Consider the following 15785-nt stretch of genomic DNA (forward strand, 5'->3'; position numbering starts at 1 on the left):
CATTGACCTTGGCATTAAATTTCTCAAATCAGTCTTTCAAAAGTCTTATTATACTAAAACAAGAGAACATAGGATATGAATCTTTTTTTTTCTGGCATTGCATTGTAAAATCTTAAAATATTTGGTAGTATCTAATCTTTCAAATGATCTACCGAATGCTTCTCGTATTAGTGTCACCCACATCAGAATAGAGGCACTTACAACACTTAAATACATTTGCCACATCCAATCAAATAACAAATTACAAGCTTTTTTCGAGGCAAACCAAATAGATACAAATGAGTTCAAAACTAGCCGCTTGCAGACGCCATTACGAGAGGTATGATGAACCTTTGATTTAGTTTAACTCACTGTTTGATGATCCAGGTGCTTCGGTTGGTTTTAGAATTGACTGAATTGCAGGAGGTATGGAGAGTTGCAAGATGACATTATGAACTGATTGTGTTGACCGTCGCATTAAAAAAAAAAAGAAAACAAAAATCCCCAAACAAACATTCCCCAAATAAACAGGACTTTACAAAAACAAAGTTCAAATCAATGGGGTATTAAATGACTTCATCAAACAATAAAAACTAAGATTAACCAAAAACATGGTGGTAACCCTGTGGCGTCTTCCATGTTCCACACTCACTTCAGCACACCTGCCTTTAATTAAACGTTCCCAAGATGCCAGGTCAGGTGGGGCATTAAAGTGACTCAAAAAATATTAGGAAAGTAGGACTTGCTAGAAAATGGCTCTAACAGATATGTTCATTGTTTTCCATGTCACTACTCTAGAAAGTTTTATTTTTTTTCAGCATTTGAAGCAGATCATTTAACTTTTTAACTTGATTAAAAAAGGCATTTGGTTAAACTGTCCCTAGCCCTAAGTAATTTATGTTGGTTCATGATTTTCTTTCAGTACTGGTTATTATAAAACTGCCATTAAATTTCATTGCTAGTAGCATTTAAAATGTCTCAAATCTAAGTCTCCCTCTAGGAACCTTGTTTTAGTTATTTGCCCTATTACAAATTTCTGTATGATTTTAAATTAGGTTTTCTTATCTCTGGAACTAAACCTAGAAGTTATAGTTTCATTTTGCCTCTCAGTGAAGATGTTATGCTGTTTTTCTGATGGCTCATAATTCGGAAGCCCCAATAGTCTAGAGAATGTCCCATTGGAGCAAAAGCCCAGCTGGTATCTTGAAAACAAAGCAAAACAATGCATTGCTCCAAGGACCATTCCTGTGACTATCCTTTCTCCAAAACAGAATCACATGGCTCGTCCTTATGCAGAATGACAAAAGCATGACCTTCCCTATTCTTCCTCTAAATGGCTTATTCTGATAGTCTTACCCTAAACCTAACCATTCTCACTCATCATGCATAAACCTAACAAACCCAACCATTGAGAGGAATGAGTACTAGCCAATCAGAGGCAGAGCTGGGCAGGTCATACCTTAGCCATCAAGGTCCAATGACATCATGCTGCAAAATAATTAGCCATGTGCTTTTGTTTGGGGTAGTGTGTAGAATATTTTTGGATTTATGGCCCTTCGTACCGATGCACGTTTGTTTTCGGGATAGCCTACCTCGGTGTTGGACAACTTTTGTTCCATCTCTTCCTCTGATAGGCATAGTCTGATATTTTTACTCTAATCAGTCTCACTCATCATGCCTAGACCTAACCAATCCAACTATCGAGAGGAGCGAGTACTAGACAGTCAGAAGCAGATTAGGGCAGGCCATGTCTTTCCATCAAGGTCCGATGACATTATTCTGCATGATAATTAGCCATGTGCTTTTGTTTGGGGGAGTGTGTAGAATATTTTTGGAGAAACAGCCCTTCGAATCAATGCGTTTTTGTTTTTGTAATATCAGCCTTGGCAGTCGGACTTTTGGTCCAACTGTTCCTCTGACTGGCTTATCCTGATATTCTTACCGTAACCCCTAGCGAGTCTCACTTGTTCTGCCTTAACCTAACCAACCCAACCATCGAGAGGAGCGAGCACTAGCAAATCAGAGGCAGATTAGGGCAGGCCATGCTTTCATCAAGGTCCAATGACGTCATTCTGCATAATAATTAGCCTTGTGCTTTTGTTTAGGGGAAAGTGTGGAATATTTTCAGAGAAATGGACTTTCGCATTGATGCGTGTTTGTTTTCGGGATAGCCTACCTTGCTGTCAGACAACTTTTGGTCCAATTATACATTTTTCAGACTATTAGCGCTTCGAAATTATGAGCCATCAGAACAATGAGCAGTCCCCATCACGAGAATGCTAACATGCATTTAGCACAAAGCACCTCTGTGCTGAAGTACAGCCTCACAGAGCTGTCTAACCCTGATACCTAACCTTAATACTTTTCACACAATCACCAAGCATCATTGAAACCTCTGCCAACTTTTTAGTGAAATGTTAAACTCACGTCATAGCAGAATAAATATGAGTCTGACCTGGTAGCTTTGTGTTCCTCCTGTAGCAACAGCAGCATCAACAAACTGCTATTGTGATGTTTCCACTATGATTGCCTGAATGTGTTCAAACCTCTTGTAATGGGTATATTAAGTTCAATACTGTGACACAGATTTCCACGGAGTTTTGTGCATTCTGCGCCGTCACTGTCCTCCTTTCCACAGCAGACGCCATGTCCTCCAGGAATAAGCAGATATAGGCAATATGCTTAGCTCAGGGGTTTAGGTTGCAGGTCATTTCCCAGTGGGATCAGCCCGCTCCTGCACAGGGCTTGTGATAAGAGTGGATATTGGAAGCTATGTAAACCTTGTTAAGCTGCCCTTCCCCTGTGTGCAAGGGGGGTAATCCTAAACACCTGGGCTAGTTAACTGGGATTTGGTGGGATTAGGGGCTCCATGAGGCAAACCTGATCATGCTTCTGGTTAAATCCATTTCCATTCTTATCTTTTCACATTCTCTTATAATTCAAACTCAATACAGCAGTTACGCAACACTCACCTTTTATACTGAGCTGTTTTATATCTGCCCGTATCTGTTATTCAGAGCTTTGAGAGCGAGTCAAGCGTAACTGATGAATTAGTCTGGGCTTGAACATCCTGCTGTGATTGAATTCATAATGTACATTCTTTTGAAAGCTTGAACATGTTTTTTTAATCTTGATGAAGGCTGCTTGTCATGTTGTCATTTTTCAAGATTGTATTGGTTTGGATTAGAGCCATGCTAGCAGCTCTAGAGATGGCAGTCTGTTGGACAGTCCAACAACTATCGGATGGATTATCATGTATATAATAATTCTGCACAGACGTTCATGGTGCCCAGACAATGAATCCAGATTCCTTTAGCATTGTTAAAATAGGTCAGTATTTAAATTCCACCAACAAGTTTTGACCAAATACCTTGAAAACCAATGGCATTCCCATCCATCAGCCTAAACTGTACTTTGTGTTTAGTGCTAATTAGCAATGCTAACACCCTAAAGATTGTTAAATAGTGAACTTAAAAAACATTATACCATTTGAAGTCCCTATGAACTGGACTTTAGAGTGTCTAACTTCTGTACTGTGACATATTTCACAGTGAAACAGACCATTTGCGCGGTGAACACTTACAAAAGGGATTTAAATCAAATCTTTTGCAGCTGATTGGACTACTAACAAGTGGGCAGGGTTAAAGTTTAGCACTATATGGAGTGCTACCCGCTGTTGGGTGGACTGTTGGCTCCACATACAACTCCCTTGTTAGATCAGGAGGATGACACAGGAGAGATGGGTGAATTAGACCTTAGCCACATTGTTTTGGACACGAAAACAGTTTTTCCCCTCTGATATCCAAACACACATCTCTTCCTATCTCGCTCCATATTTCTCTGTTAGCTACTACAACCCACAAATGGTGAAGTGTGGTTTTATATGACCAGTATGGCTAGCTAGTTGCACAGAGTCTCATTTGATTGGGTGATCTTTCGTAAACAGAGCAGGATGAGCCATCAAACATTTGAAACCGCTTTGCAGAAAGAGAAAAGACAGGGATTTTGACGTAAAAATACCCTGATACTGTTTTTCTTTTACATATATTTGGCTCATAACAAGCTGTAAATGATCAATTAACACAGGGACACAGGATTGAAACTGGGAAAATGTATTGTTAATATCATTGGGACTTGAAACATCTGCATTGTCTTAGCATGCTGACGTTAGCATTTAGCTCAGAGCTGTGCTGGGCTCTGTGATGCACAGGATACCAGGCCAATGCACGCTAGCGTGGCTGTGGATTTTTTGTTTGCATTGCATTTTTGCCATTATTCAATAGCTGACAGCAGAGAGATGACAGGAAGTAAGAGGAGAGAGAGATGGGGGATGACATGCAACAAAGGTCCCCGGCCGGATTCAAACGGGGCGTTTCGGTTCATGGTTGGCATCTTAACAGACCGTGGATGCCCCAAAACTTTGTTATATATACTTCTTTTCCTTCCATTTGTTATGCAGGCTTTTTCTGGGATATTTCTTTCCGACAATTCTATTTTTTTTTTTTTTTTTCATTTCATGACCCTTTTTTCAGGGACAAATGTCCAGGTGATCAATTAAAGGTCACTGCAGCCCAATCAATAAGTGGGTGTGCTCGTGTTTATAATTGCACAACAAATGTTGACAGTATTACCCGGCTCACAATTATGGCAGTCTGATTTGTATTAACTTTCACCGTTCTTTTTAATGTGTTTCTGTATTTGGTCTTTCACACTGAGTGGTCACATGCAGCACAATCAATTATACCGAGTTTGACATTTCAGAGATCTGTAGTTTGTGCTATAACTATGTCACCATCAGCGAGAACGTTTCAGCTTCATCAGCTAACCACCCCCTCCCCTCTCTCCTCCTCTCTAGATGTGGACGAGTGTGCAGAAGCGCTTGACAACTGCAGCATCGATGCCATCTGCCAGAACACCCTGAAGTCATACAAATGTATCTGCAAGTCGGGCTATAAAGGGGACGGCAAACATTGTGAAGGTAAAAGTTTTAACGGATTAATGCGCCCATTTTTCAGCTGTGGTTGGAGGCGCAGACTTCTGCTCCCCTCTGTGAGAGCACAGGGAGGATTTTTACAGTACATTGAAGTGAAAGGAACATTTCTCATGTTGATTTGCCTTATCTATCTGAACGTAAGCCCCCTGGGCCGCTGACAGGTTTGATAAGACCTTCTGTCTCACTCAACATAACTCATTAGCTTTAAGACTCTCCTGAAATGGGAGGAGAGACGGGGGAGAGAGCGGCGGACGGAGGAAGGGGAAAGCCAGGTGCAGAGTGCTCCTTTGTGACAAGATGAAATGAAGCAGTAAATTTCCTACACATGTTGGAGGAGAGAATTAAGATAGTGGCTGAAACGGCAGTCAGAGGCCCCTGCCAAGCAGTCAGGGATATTTCCACAGCCAGAGGCAGGCCTCATAGACTGTCAGACACAAGTCTGTTTTTCTACCTTTTTCAATGTGCCCAAAGCCTCCGGATCATTATATTCCACAATTTTTATTAGTATTATTACAAAACCATATTTCACAATGTCATTTTTTTCCTCACTATTATTATTCTTTCATTTACTTGACCGAGTGTTTTTCATGGCCTCCTGCCTGTTGGTCATAAAAGTTTGCTTTATTGAATCTATTGTAAAATATGTGCAAGGTTGGGTTTCCGTTGAACTGAAGGTTAGCTGATGGCTCCTCAAGGCTGATTTCCTTGTACAATTCAAAATTCAAAAACAACATTCATAAAATAAGAGAAAAAAAAAGAGAAAAAGTGTTTAGGTAACTGGTGGTAAGATTTGAGGAGCGTGCTGTCAGACTGCCCGTTGATTCTGACTTCTGCACCAGATGAGCATCTATTTGTGTTAAAAGAGAGCAGCAGAAATCAAAAAGATGATGACAAAGGGAAGCGTTCTCATGTTTCCATGCTGAGTGGTGTAATCCTCATTATTATTTCCACCCTGCTTGCCTTTGCAGCCTGTGGTTCGATTTGATTTTTAGGTTTTAGTGATCTAAAAGCTTAGTGTAAAGTAACCTGTAGCAACAGCTGAGATGTATATAAGAGTTAAAGTGCAAGTTTTTATATTCAGGGGACAGTCCTGATTTGTCCAGCACTGTAAAGGGACAGTTCACCCCAAAGTCAAAAATATGTTTATGTCCTCTTACCTGTGATGCTGTTTATCAGTCCAGATTGTTTTGGATTGAGTTGCAGAGTGTTGGAGATTAGGGGCGTAATGATCCATCAATCTGGATAGATATATAGATTAAATGATCAATGATCCAATCTCATCGATGCAAAGTGAAAACATCGATCCATATCGTCATCAATAGGATACGCTTTTATTGTAAAAGTCTGCATCACCGTCAAACAGTTGCAGGTAGATGGCAAGCAGCCAAAAGAAAGACAGTGAGGATAACATTATTTACTCAGGAACAAATCAGCAGTGTGGAAATATTTTGGATTTCAGAGGAAATACAGGTCAACAGACAACGCACATGGTGTATGTAAACAATGCTGTTCAAAGATAAAACACAAGGTAACAATGTTCGGCTGAAAAACCATGCATGCAGATTGAAATTCATTCATACTGTTTTGTCAGGAGATACAGCGACTTTTACCAAGGATAAGTAAGAAAGATAAAAACCTAACATGTATTCTGTTAAACTATGAGTAGAGGGAAAAAGTCTGCTAGCTGCTAGGCTAATTTCTGCAGTGTAAACATGCTTAAGCTGATAATCGTGACTAGCAAAAGAGAATTGTTTTGTCTGTGAACCTTGACAGTTATCACTGAGCTGAATTTGATACTTTTGTGAAATGATCTTGTTGTTAATCCATGTTTTATGGCTGTTAGGAGAAGTTTGCCTTCAGGGCTTAAAGCCAGATAACCCTGAAGTTTTAGGAAAAATGAAAAGATTTCTTCCAGAAAAGGTTTTTCTGTCATTGAGCCCTGAAGGTAAACTTATCCCATGTGCTGTTTTATGTGTGTTAGTGGAGTCAGTTTAAAGGAAACTTTACAGCACTTAAGCAGTTACAATTATTTACATTATTTATGTGTTGTTTTTATCTTTTATGGCCAAAAGTAGAAAAGAAAGATGTGGCAGCTTCTTCTGTAACTGACTGTGTAAATGAGCAGATAATTTCATATCATATTGATCGCAGGCCCCTAAATCACATCAAATCGAAATCGTATGGTGGCAATAAATTGTATCGTTGTCCAAAGAATTGATGTAATATTTTATCTGTAAACTGGTGATTTACATCCCTAATGGAGGTGTCAGCCGCAGACATGTCTGCCTTCCCTCCAGTTTAATGGAACTAGATGGCACTACATTGTTGCTGAAAGCTGGTGTTCAAAGCACCAAAAAAAAAAAGAACCGAGAAAGATATGTTTATCAAGTTGGTCTTATATTAGTAAAATGCCTGATGTACAAAGATCCCTTCTGAATGGGCTTTCAGTGTAAGTGATGGGAGACAAAATCCACAGAAGTTGTTTTGTGCAAAAATGTATTTCAATGTTTACCTGAGGCTAATGTGAGGCTCCAGCTGTCTGGTATATAATCAAACCTTGTAGGTGGCAGCCAAAGTCTTTCTAGTACAAAGGTCCCTCCTTGAGTTTCTCTAGACAGTGTTTTCCTGTTGAGCTGCAGAGGGATGATACAAAAAAAGGTCATTTTGTTACAGATCTCTCTTTTTTTCTGAGATGCTTCAACTGGTAAAATGTGACAATGAATCCCAAAATGACTACCCAGAACACACACACAGGAGTTTTCAGGGTCTTTTGATGAAATAATTATAATTTTAGTGACTTTATAAAGTAGATTTTTCAGTTTTTCTTACCGGCTGTTATTATTATTGGTTTATCATTCTTAAAACATTTACAATCTTTTTCTGCTTTAGAATTAAATGATAATACATGTGATTATTTTTTTCACTTTCAATTTTGTCTTCCTAACAAAAATGTATTAATAATTGGCTTTTATGATTTTTGTCAATGGACTGTGAAAGCACTAGGGGCAACAATGGAAATAATTCCAAGACCACATCTTTCTATCTAAAGTCTGATATATTGTTGTTTATTATATTTTACAATCTTGTCAATAAACCAAACTAAACCCTGTTATTCTTCTTGTTACGTCCGTTACAGTTCAGCCTTTATATGTGTGCTTTTCTAAAAGACAGATCGACATCTTGTAGATGTAAATGGACAAAAGTTTGGAGTTGACTTAGGAGGACATGACAAGCATCGGATAGAAACAGTTTCAGAGCTACTGGAGAAAAATCACTCAGTTAACATGTGGTGGGCGTTTCAGATTTAGAGAGGAGTAGAAAAGTGAAGGCTGATTGTGTGCTGTGTGATCGGGGAATGACAGAGATGTGTGGGAAGTGGAGAAGCAGGGAGCAGGAAAGTGTTTCTTTGTTTCAGTCCCATCCCTCTGCTGTCAAGTCCAATCTAGCCCAGAGTGAGACAGCCTCAAAGAGGAGCTGAACGACCGGGATCATCGGCCCTAAATGGGCCAGTAAGTGCTGAGTGGAAGCGCGCTGTGTTCTCAATCCACCTTGTCTGCGTCTCCTCAGTACGGGCCGCTCAACCATCATCATAACCATAACAGACAACTCCTCTCAGGCTGTCATGCCAATCTGCAGCCTCTCTTTATCCACAGGCCTCTGCTCTCTCGTTTATGTATCACATTTCTTCTGTTTTAGCTTCTAGGACTGATTAACTTGAGGCTCAGATTGATTTATCGGTCTGATGGTCAGTATTGGCCTTTTATTCAGTATTGGCTACCAGTCAGCCTGTAATGTCAATAACATCAGCACTAATGTAATGGAGATTCCTTTCTGACGACGTACGTTGGCATAAAATAATGATTTCCCCTAACAACTGTATTTCCTTTTTGTTTATATTTTATGTATAAATGGACATTTTCGTGCTGCAGATTGTCAAAACTGACTTCATTCTCTGGGTCTCAGTCGAAGGCTTTTAGTACCCCATGCTGCACACAAAGCTGTTTCAGAGGCTATTACGTCCTGCCAACAATGCAATTCCAAAGGGAAAAAGCAATGTCCTGGCATGAAAACTGTTCAAATTTGAAGATATTAAATATGGCATAAAATCTTGGCTATCAGTACAAGGCTTTAAAAAACAAAACAGTATCAGCGAGGCTTGGCATATACCCAAATTACATCAGTAACAGGTGAAACAACTAATTACCACAGCTGTTGCCGCGTCCCTGTTAACCTTCTAAGAGCTCCGAGAAAGAAGAGATGGAACAAAACAGATCACTTTAATTCTTACACCAAACGGCCTAATTGCACTCACAGATTTTTTGAGGAATATTTTTGACATTTGGGGGAACATGCTCATTTTGCTTTCTTGCAGAAATTAAGGAGCAGATGGATTGCTTTTGAAACATAACATGTTAATTAGTAGGCTTTAGAGGTCCTGGTGAGGGGAATTTGTTACTTTTCGAAAAGAGCCAAGGCAAGATGTTTCCGTGGACTTCCCATTTTTTCGAAGGCCCAAAATTCCAAAGCCAGAAAAATATCCCGCTGGATCGAAAGCCCAATTCTCCAACTGCTTGTTATCCCAAAAACCAAAGCTCATTGCTCTGTAATCTTGTTTCCCTGCAGTTAGAGAACTCAATCACAAGAAAAAATGTTCACATTGCTGTAAACCATGGATATGTTGCATTTGTAGTGGATGTGTTGAAACGTAACGCTTCTCAACTAAGGTGTGGTTTCATTTAGACACAAAACCACATGGTTATGGTTAAGAAAGGATCATGTTTTGGTTTTAAACACCCACATTTGGTAGAAATGGAAAAGCAGGGCCAGGTCAGTGAAAAACACCCAAGATTGGTGGCTCAAATGCTGCTGGGAAACGCCGCAAAGGGTTGGTGAAAACCACCTGGGATCACTGGCTTAAACGCCACTGGAAAACTGAAACTAACTGCAGGGAGGGTATATTTTTGGAGAAACAGGACTTCGGAGCAAAGTGCATCTGCTTTTGGGATAACAGGCTATCAGAGAAATGAGCTTTCAGTCTAATGGGACTACTGGAGCTTTGAAATTTTGGGCCATTGGAACTCCCTGTTTCCAGCCTCAATGCTAAGCTAAGCCAAATTGGCTGCAGCCAGATATCAGAATGGCAGTGATCTCCTCATGTAGCTCCCAGCAAGAAAGCGAATAAAGCACTTCCCAAAGAGGACGAACTGTTCCTTTTAAGCCTGCTCCTACACACAAACTGGAGCTTGATTGCTTCAGGTTTTAAAGAACCTGCTCTCACAATCGTCTTCTACCTCCTCTCTGCAGATGTCGACGAGTGTGCGACTGAATACAACGGTGGCTGCGTCCACGAGTGCATCAACATCCCAGGAAATTACAGGTGCACATGCTATGATGGCTTCCGCTTGGCACATGATGGGCACAATTGTCTAGGTGAGTGTGTGATGTGTGGGAATGTGTGTGTGTGCACTTAACACAGCGTGTGCGTGAGTGTGTTCAACTGATTTTTTCTCTCCACATTTTTTCGCAGCTGACTTAATTATGCAGGAAAACATTATATAATGGGCTTTTGTCAGGAGAACACATACATTAAACTGCATGTGTCAAAGCCAGCCTGACATAACCCATGTGGTTGCATAAATTCTTCTCTCTGCATGTCTAATGTCTCATCATGAATGGTAATGTATGTTTCAGGGCTGAATTGAGCTCTTATTAGACTGCTGCATCAGATATGAGCTATTTCCTCATTTCACATAGCAGGTAGTCTCCAAATGTGTTTTCACAAAAGAAAAAAGGAGGGGTTTTTTGCACAAGTCTGACGGAAAGAGGTGAATTTATGAAGAGCTTGACCCTGAGCCGAGAGCTCTGAGTGAGCCGTCAGCCGACCGTACTTTCCCATGGTTTAATATTTCACCGGTGTGCCATTCATATTAACCTCGCAGAGAACGTATTAGGCTTAAAAGGTTATGAAATGAAAAGAAAAAAAACACTGATCTTCCTGTTGCTGGGAGCTGCTAAACATAGACATCACCCACCCAGCTCCCCCCTCACAGTCTGTCTTGCTCCCTCTCCCCCATTCACCCATCCTACATTCCTTTGTTTTGTTTTGAAACCCCCAAGTCAGACCCTGCTGCTCCTCAAAATCATCTCTATTGGTAACAACCTCAGCGTGATACATTTCACTTGATATAAAAAGACGGCTAAAGCTTGGAGCTCCTGTGAGCTTGTTGCAGAGGAAAAGTAACCTGCGACTTGCTGCTGTAGGTTTCACATTCAGGTGAAGTGATGACAGAAAAACTTATCAGCACTTAGCTGCAATTCACTGTGAAGGCGCTTTTACATGCGGGCACACGAGGCAACACACTCATATCAATTTACATGATGAGCCGCATGCAATGCTGGGATTAAGGTGGAATGGAAAACACTCAAATCTTTAGATCGATAATAAACCTGCTCTGACTTGTCGATGTCTCAGAGTCCCTCTTTTTCTCACTCTTACTGTCTCTTTCTCTTCTTCCCTGCCTCTCTGCCTCCTCCTCGCTCATGCGCTTGTATCTACAGTGTAAAGCAGGGCTATTTTCCAAGCCATTTAGCAACGGCGCTCAGTTGTGCGTGGATCATTTGCCGTGCCGCGGATCAGCTCCTGCCTTGCGTGCAGGTGTGTAATTGCAATATATGGTTGTGTGGCTGCTGCTGTTGCATCAAACAGAGTTGCACCCATCGATCCCTTTGATATAATTTGTCATAGTGAAACACACACGATCAAACGCGGGGAAGGTTTTCTTTTTTTCTCTTCTTCTTCTGCCATGTTTTATTTTTTTCCCTGCGAATGACCTGTACGCAAGAGGGCAGAGACTTCTTGGTAAGGCTTCAGATCTGACTCAAAAATTCTCTCATGTTCCTGTGAAGATATCGATCCAATTAATTATTAAATATTTTTTAATCTTAGCAGGGGCAGAAATACCCACAGAATGGTGTATATGTAGCTGTCAAGTACAAATCCAACTCTTGCCTTGAGACCTGAAAGGACTCTAAAGACCCCTTTTTCTCGAGAATTTAACTCATTCTAATGCCTCCGCTCTGCTCTGCTAAGGAAATAATCCCCAGCACAAACACAAGAGAGGAGAGGAAGAGGTATAGTTGAGGTCTCATGTTAAGGCCCGGCTTCCTCTTCCAGGTTTAAGCTCCTTTTTGGCCCCTGAGAAAAGATTAGTCCCCTTGGCCCTGGAGTGGAGAGCGTAAGCAGCTGGTTCCCAGACGAGGTCAGACCCTCAGAGCCCTTATAGACCAGATGTGCCTGAGGCTGCAGAGGAGGAGACGTTCACCTGATCCTCAAAAGTTCACACTGAGTTAAGAGTCGGAGATCTTTAAGATGCTTCTCTTTGGATTTACCCCATGTTGTTTCTCCACAAAGCTCCGGTGATTTTGTTTGATTTCGTCTGCTTTTGGTGGTTACAGTGCCGTATTAACTCTCAGTGGTGTCCATAACTTCTTGCTCTTAGCCTTCTTTGGCTTTTCTTTAGCCAGTAGGCACCGGTGTGTGTGACTGTCAGCTCAGGGACACGAGTTAGGCCAGCACACACTCATCCCTGTCGATGTCTTCTTTGTTTGCTCGCTGCCGCACGTGCCACACGGCTCCTTGTAATTGGATGTGTTGGCAGCATAATGACATCGGGGCGGTGGCAGAAGGCGGTGGAGCGTGAAGCAGAACGCTGCCTAGTGCGCCTCGCCGGGGACGCTCTGGTTTCTGAGGTCTCCTCTTGCTGCCCTAAAGCCCACAAAGATGTCAGGGAGTCAGCAAGGTGGAAGCAATGCAATATCACAGCACGCTGCTCCTGTCTGTGCAGAGTGAGATGTCAGTCACTGTATAATTTACCTCACAGGGAGCTATTGTACCCTCTCAAAACTCACACTGAAGAGAGGAAGTGAAGCATATAAGAACTTGATTACATCTTTTATAACTGTCATGACTATTATCTCACAGAGGTGAGGGATGGGATTTAATCACCACACCTCTTTCATGGCGAGGCTGTAAAGGATTTTTAGAGTCTTAGGAAAAACAGAGGAATCAATGTCAATTTAATCCAAAACACACATCCTCTTTAGAATGAAAACCAGATGCAGGAAGGCTATTAGTTCCCCACTGTAGCACCACCGTCCCCACATTTATGACCTATGTGTTTTGGTTGAGGTCCTACAGAAACCCTCTTATCATTGCTAGTTCGTTAAACCCTCTCAAGTAGCTTAAAATCGCAAGCATCTGCGCAAATACTCCTTTCCTTCATGACCACAAATCACAACATTTCACCTCGATGTGGAACTAAAAGACACAAATAAAGAGACTTCTAATGCTCCCATAAAGATGAAATGCCACAATCGCATGCAGCCCGAGTGTGACTCACTGGAAGAAACAAAAGCAGGCTTGAAACAGACATTACAGATGTTGGATAGAGCGTCACCATGCTGTAAAGGAGAAGATTTTATCTTAATTTGTTTACTCACGTGCATCTTGCTCTGCTCTGTTTATTGTACATGTTGTCCTCTGTTGCCACATTACTGATTTTGGGGATCACACACAGCTCAAAGGAATACTTTGCCAATTGTTTAAGTTTGTATCATAACGATGTGGGTAGCATGTGTAAATGAACTGCAGTAAACACAGTTTTCATTGGCTCTTGTACTTCCTCATTTTTGTATGCCTGCTGCCACCACTGACACAAAAGCTCCTTTTACACGGCCTGTTCAAGGCAGGAATGTTGCACCATTACTGCACCTCGCCGTTTTGTATAAAAGGTATGATGACAGAACGGAGAGACAAATTTGTCTTGTTTTTAAGCCGTCAGCAGAGGTAGTAACAGTGCCGAATCATTGTCCGTGTAAAAGGGACAGCTAGCTGGACGGGATTATGGACGGAACAGGTGTGACGTTTTGACGAAGTGTTATATGTGTGACCCACTGCCAGGATATTTGAAAAGCAGCTAGAAGCAGTTAGCAGCTAACTCAAAAAAGAAGAGCAGCAGCTGAAAATGTCAGCAAACTGAGGAGACAATGAGGTCCAGGAGCTCCTTGCCCTCCAAACAGAGGATGAGATCAGCTGCCATATAATAGGGTCGGTAAATGATTGTTATTGCCATGTTATGCCATTGTAATTTTTTAAGAAAGTGCTGCCGTTGAGTACGCTATATGTCACACTACAAGTCAATGCTTCACGCCTCTTTTGCTTCTGGTGCGCAGTCATGATATCTAAAATCACACACTTGGGTGGTGTTATGCCGGTTCTGTGTAAAAAAGCAAAGGCGGTGTAATGAAGGGACTTCGTAGCGGCCCTATTGCGCCATCTCTGTTTAAAAAGGACTTGTGCATATAAAGGCTGATCGAAAGAGAGCCGCCCATCTCTCTCTTATACTTAGATCCAATGGTAAAACTAGGCAGTGCTGATCAAATAAAAACCAAGATTCTGTTACTGGTTTGCCTGTTTAGCACCTAAAATGTTATCAGAAACATATTATAGCTCAATGTCTAAATGTAACATGAGATCGTTTGTTACCAGCCGGCTGCCATATTGTTATAAGACAAGCTACTCACATTAGGTCACCAACCGTAAAGAGTCGTAGGTTTTCTACCTCTTGAGCAGAAGCAAAAGCCACAGCCCTTTTACTCTGTTTTCTCCAGTCATGTAGCACCAATTTTAAAAATATTTATGTCTTTTTTATTGCATAGACAGCCCAGTTTTATGAAAAGGGCATCTTCCCAGCGGTGAAATACTTCTTTTTTTAGAGGCCGTGTTCCTTTGATTTCTATTGACCAACACTGATTTGGTTTGTATTGATTCAGTAGTGCTCAATTCCCCGCGCAATCTATAGGGAAATGAATGCCCTTTTACTTTAACCTTCCCCAAAGACATAACATGATCTATAACACAAAAGCAATGTCATTACAGCTTTGAAATGGGCTTTGAAGTAGCAACTAAGAAAAGGTCACATCAGTTAACACTGTTGATTTGCTAATGGCTGTAATTGTGTAGTGACATTGGCTTTTCTTTTTGACAATGTCCCTCAGAATCTTTTTGATAGAAAATCTGTCATCTACCACAAAGTCTCTGAGTCATCGCCCGGCCCAGCCCGTATCCCCGCTCTTGTAATCCTTAGGGATCATGTTGCAAGGTTGGCCAATCAAACAGGAGGCTTCAGAGTGATGTATTATTGACCAGGTCCTGATGGGAAAAAGCAGTCATCAAAGAGCGTCACGCTGATTTGCTCCACAGCCTTTGCTGCACTCTTAAATGCATTCCTTTTAACTGCATTGGCCGCTCTTCCAAGGCAGCGATGATAACATCCTCACCCTTCACTTGTGATGAAAACATTTGATTCTAGCCTGGACGAGCTGCTTTTAACCACCACCTTTTAACTCCTGAATGTGTAGGATTGAGCCGAGGAAATGATGATCTGGTTAACCCCGCTCCCATCATACCCAGAGGAGTTGAGAATCGCACAGACACTGCTGGGGCTTAGCTCTAACCCTCCTCACTTCACCGCCGCAGATGCAAATACCCCGCTGTCTTCCCAGTTAGCAGTCACTTTGCCTTTGTTGTGACATGCACGGATCGAGTTTGGACAAGAGAGTCTCTCCACAGTTCAGAGGAGAGGAGCCGGAGTGATGAGTTAAAGGACGGATTTGAGATTGGTGCATTAGCTGGCTCCTGAAGAGTATATCAACACACCCTCTCTCCCTCTCTTTCTTCTCTCAGGATTGTTCAGTCCCATCCACCATGAAATGAACAATTCCAGCTGAGCCCACTGGCAGGGCTTTGGGGGAA

At 41.6% G+C, this 15785-nt stretch overlaps 1 protein-coding gene across 2 annotated transcripts in view; it reads left to right on the forward strand.

Annotated features, from left to right (window-relative positions):
* The window catches only part of scube3 (signal peptide, CUB domain, EGF-like 3), a 107587-nt gene that overhangs the window by 22658 nt on the left and 69144 nt on the right, over positions 1 to 15785 (forward strand). For both annotated transcript variants that reach the window (XM_033629159.2, XM_033629158.2), the window contains exons 2-3: positions 4835 to 4957; positions 10277 to 10402. In XM_033629159.2, coding sequence (XP_033485050.1) covers positions 4835 to 4957; positions 10277 to 10402 — 249 coding nt within the window. The remainder of the gene's footprint in view (positions 1 to 4834; positions 4958 to 10276; positions 10403 to 15785) is intronic.

The sequence above is a fragment of the Epinephelus lanceolatus genome, chromosome 8, assembly GCF_041903045.1.
Source record: "Epinephelus lanceolatus isolate andai-2023 chromosome 8, ASM4190304v1, whole genome shotgun sequence".
In the NCBI taxonomy this organism is placed as follows: domain Eukaryota; kingdom Metazoa; phylum Chordata; class Actinopteri; order Perciformes; family Serranidae; genus Epinephelus; species Epinephelus lanceolatus.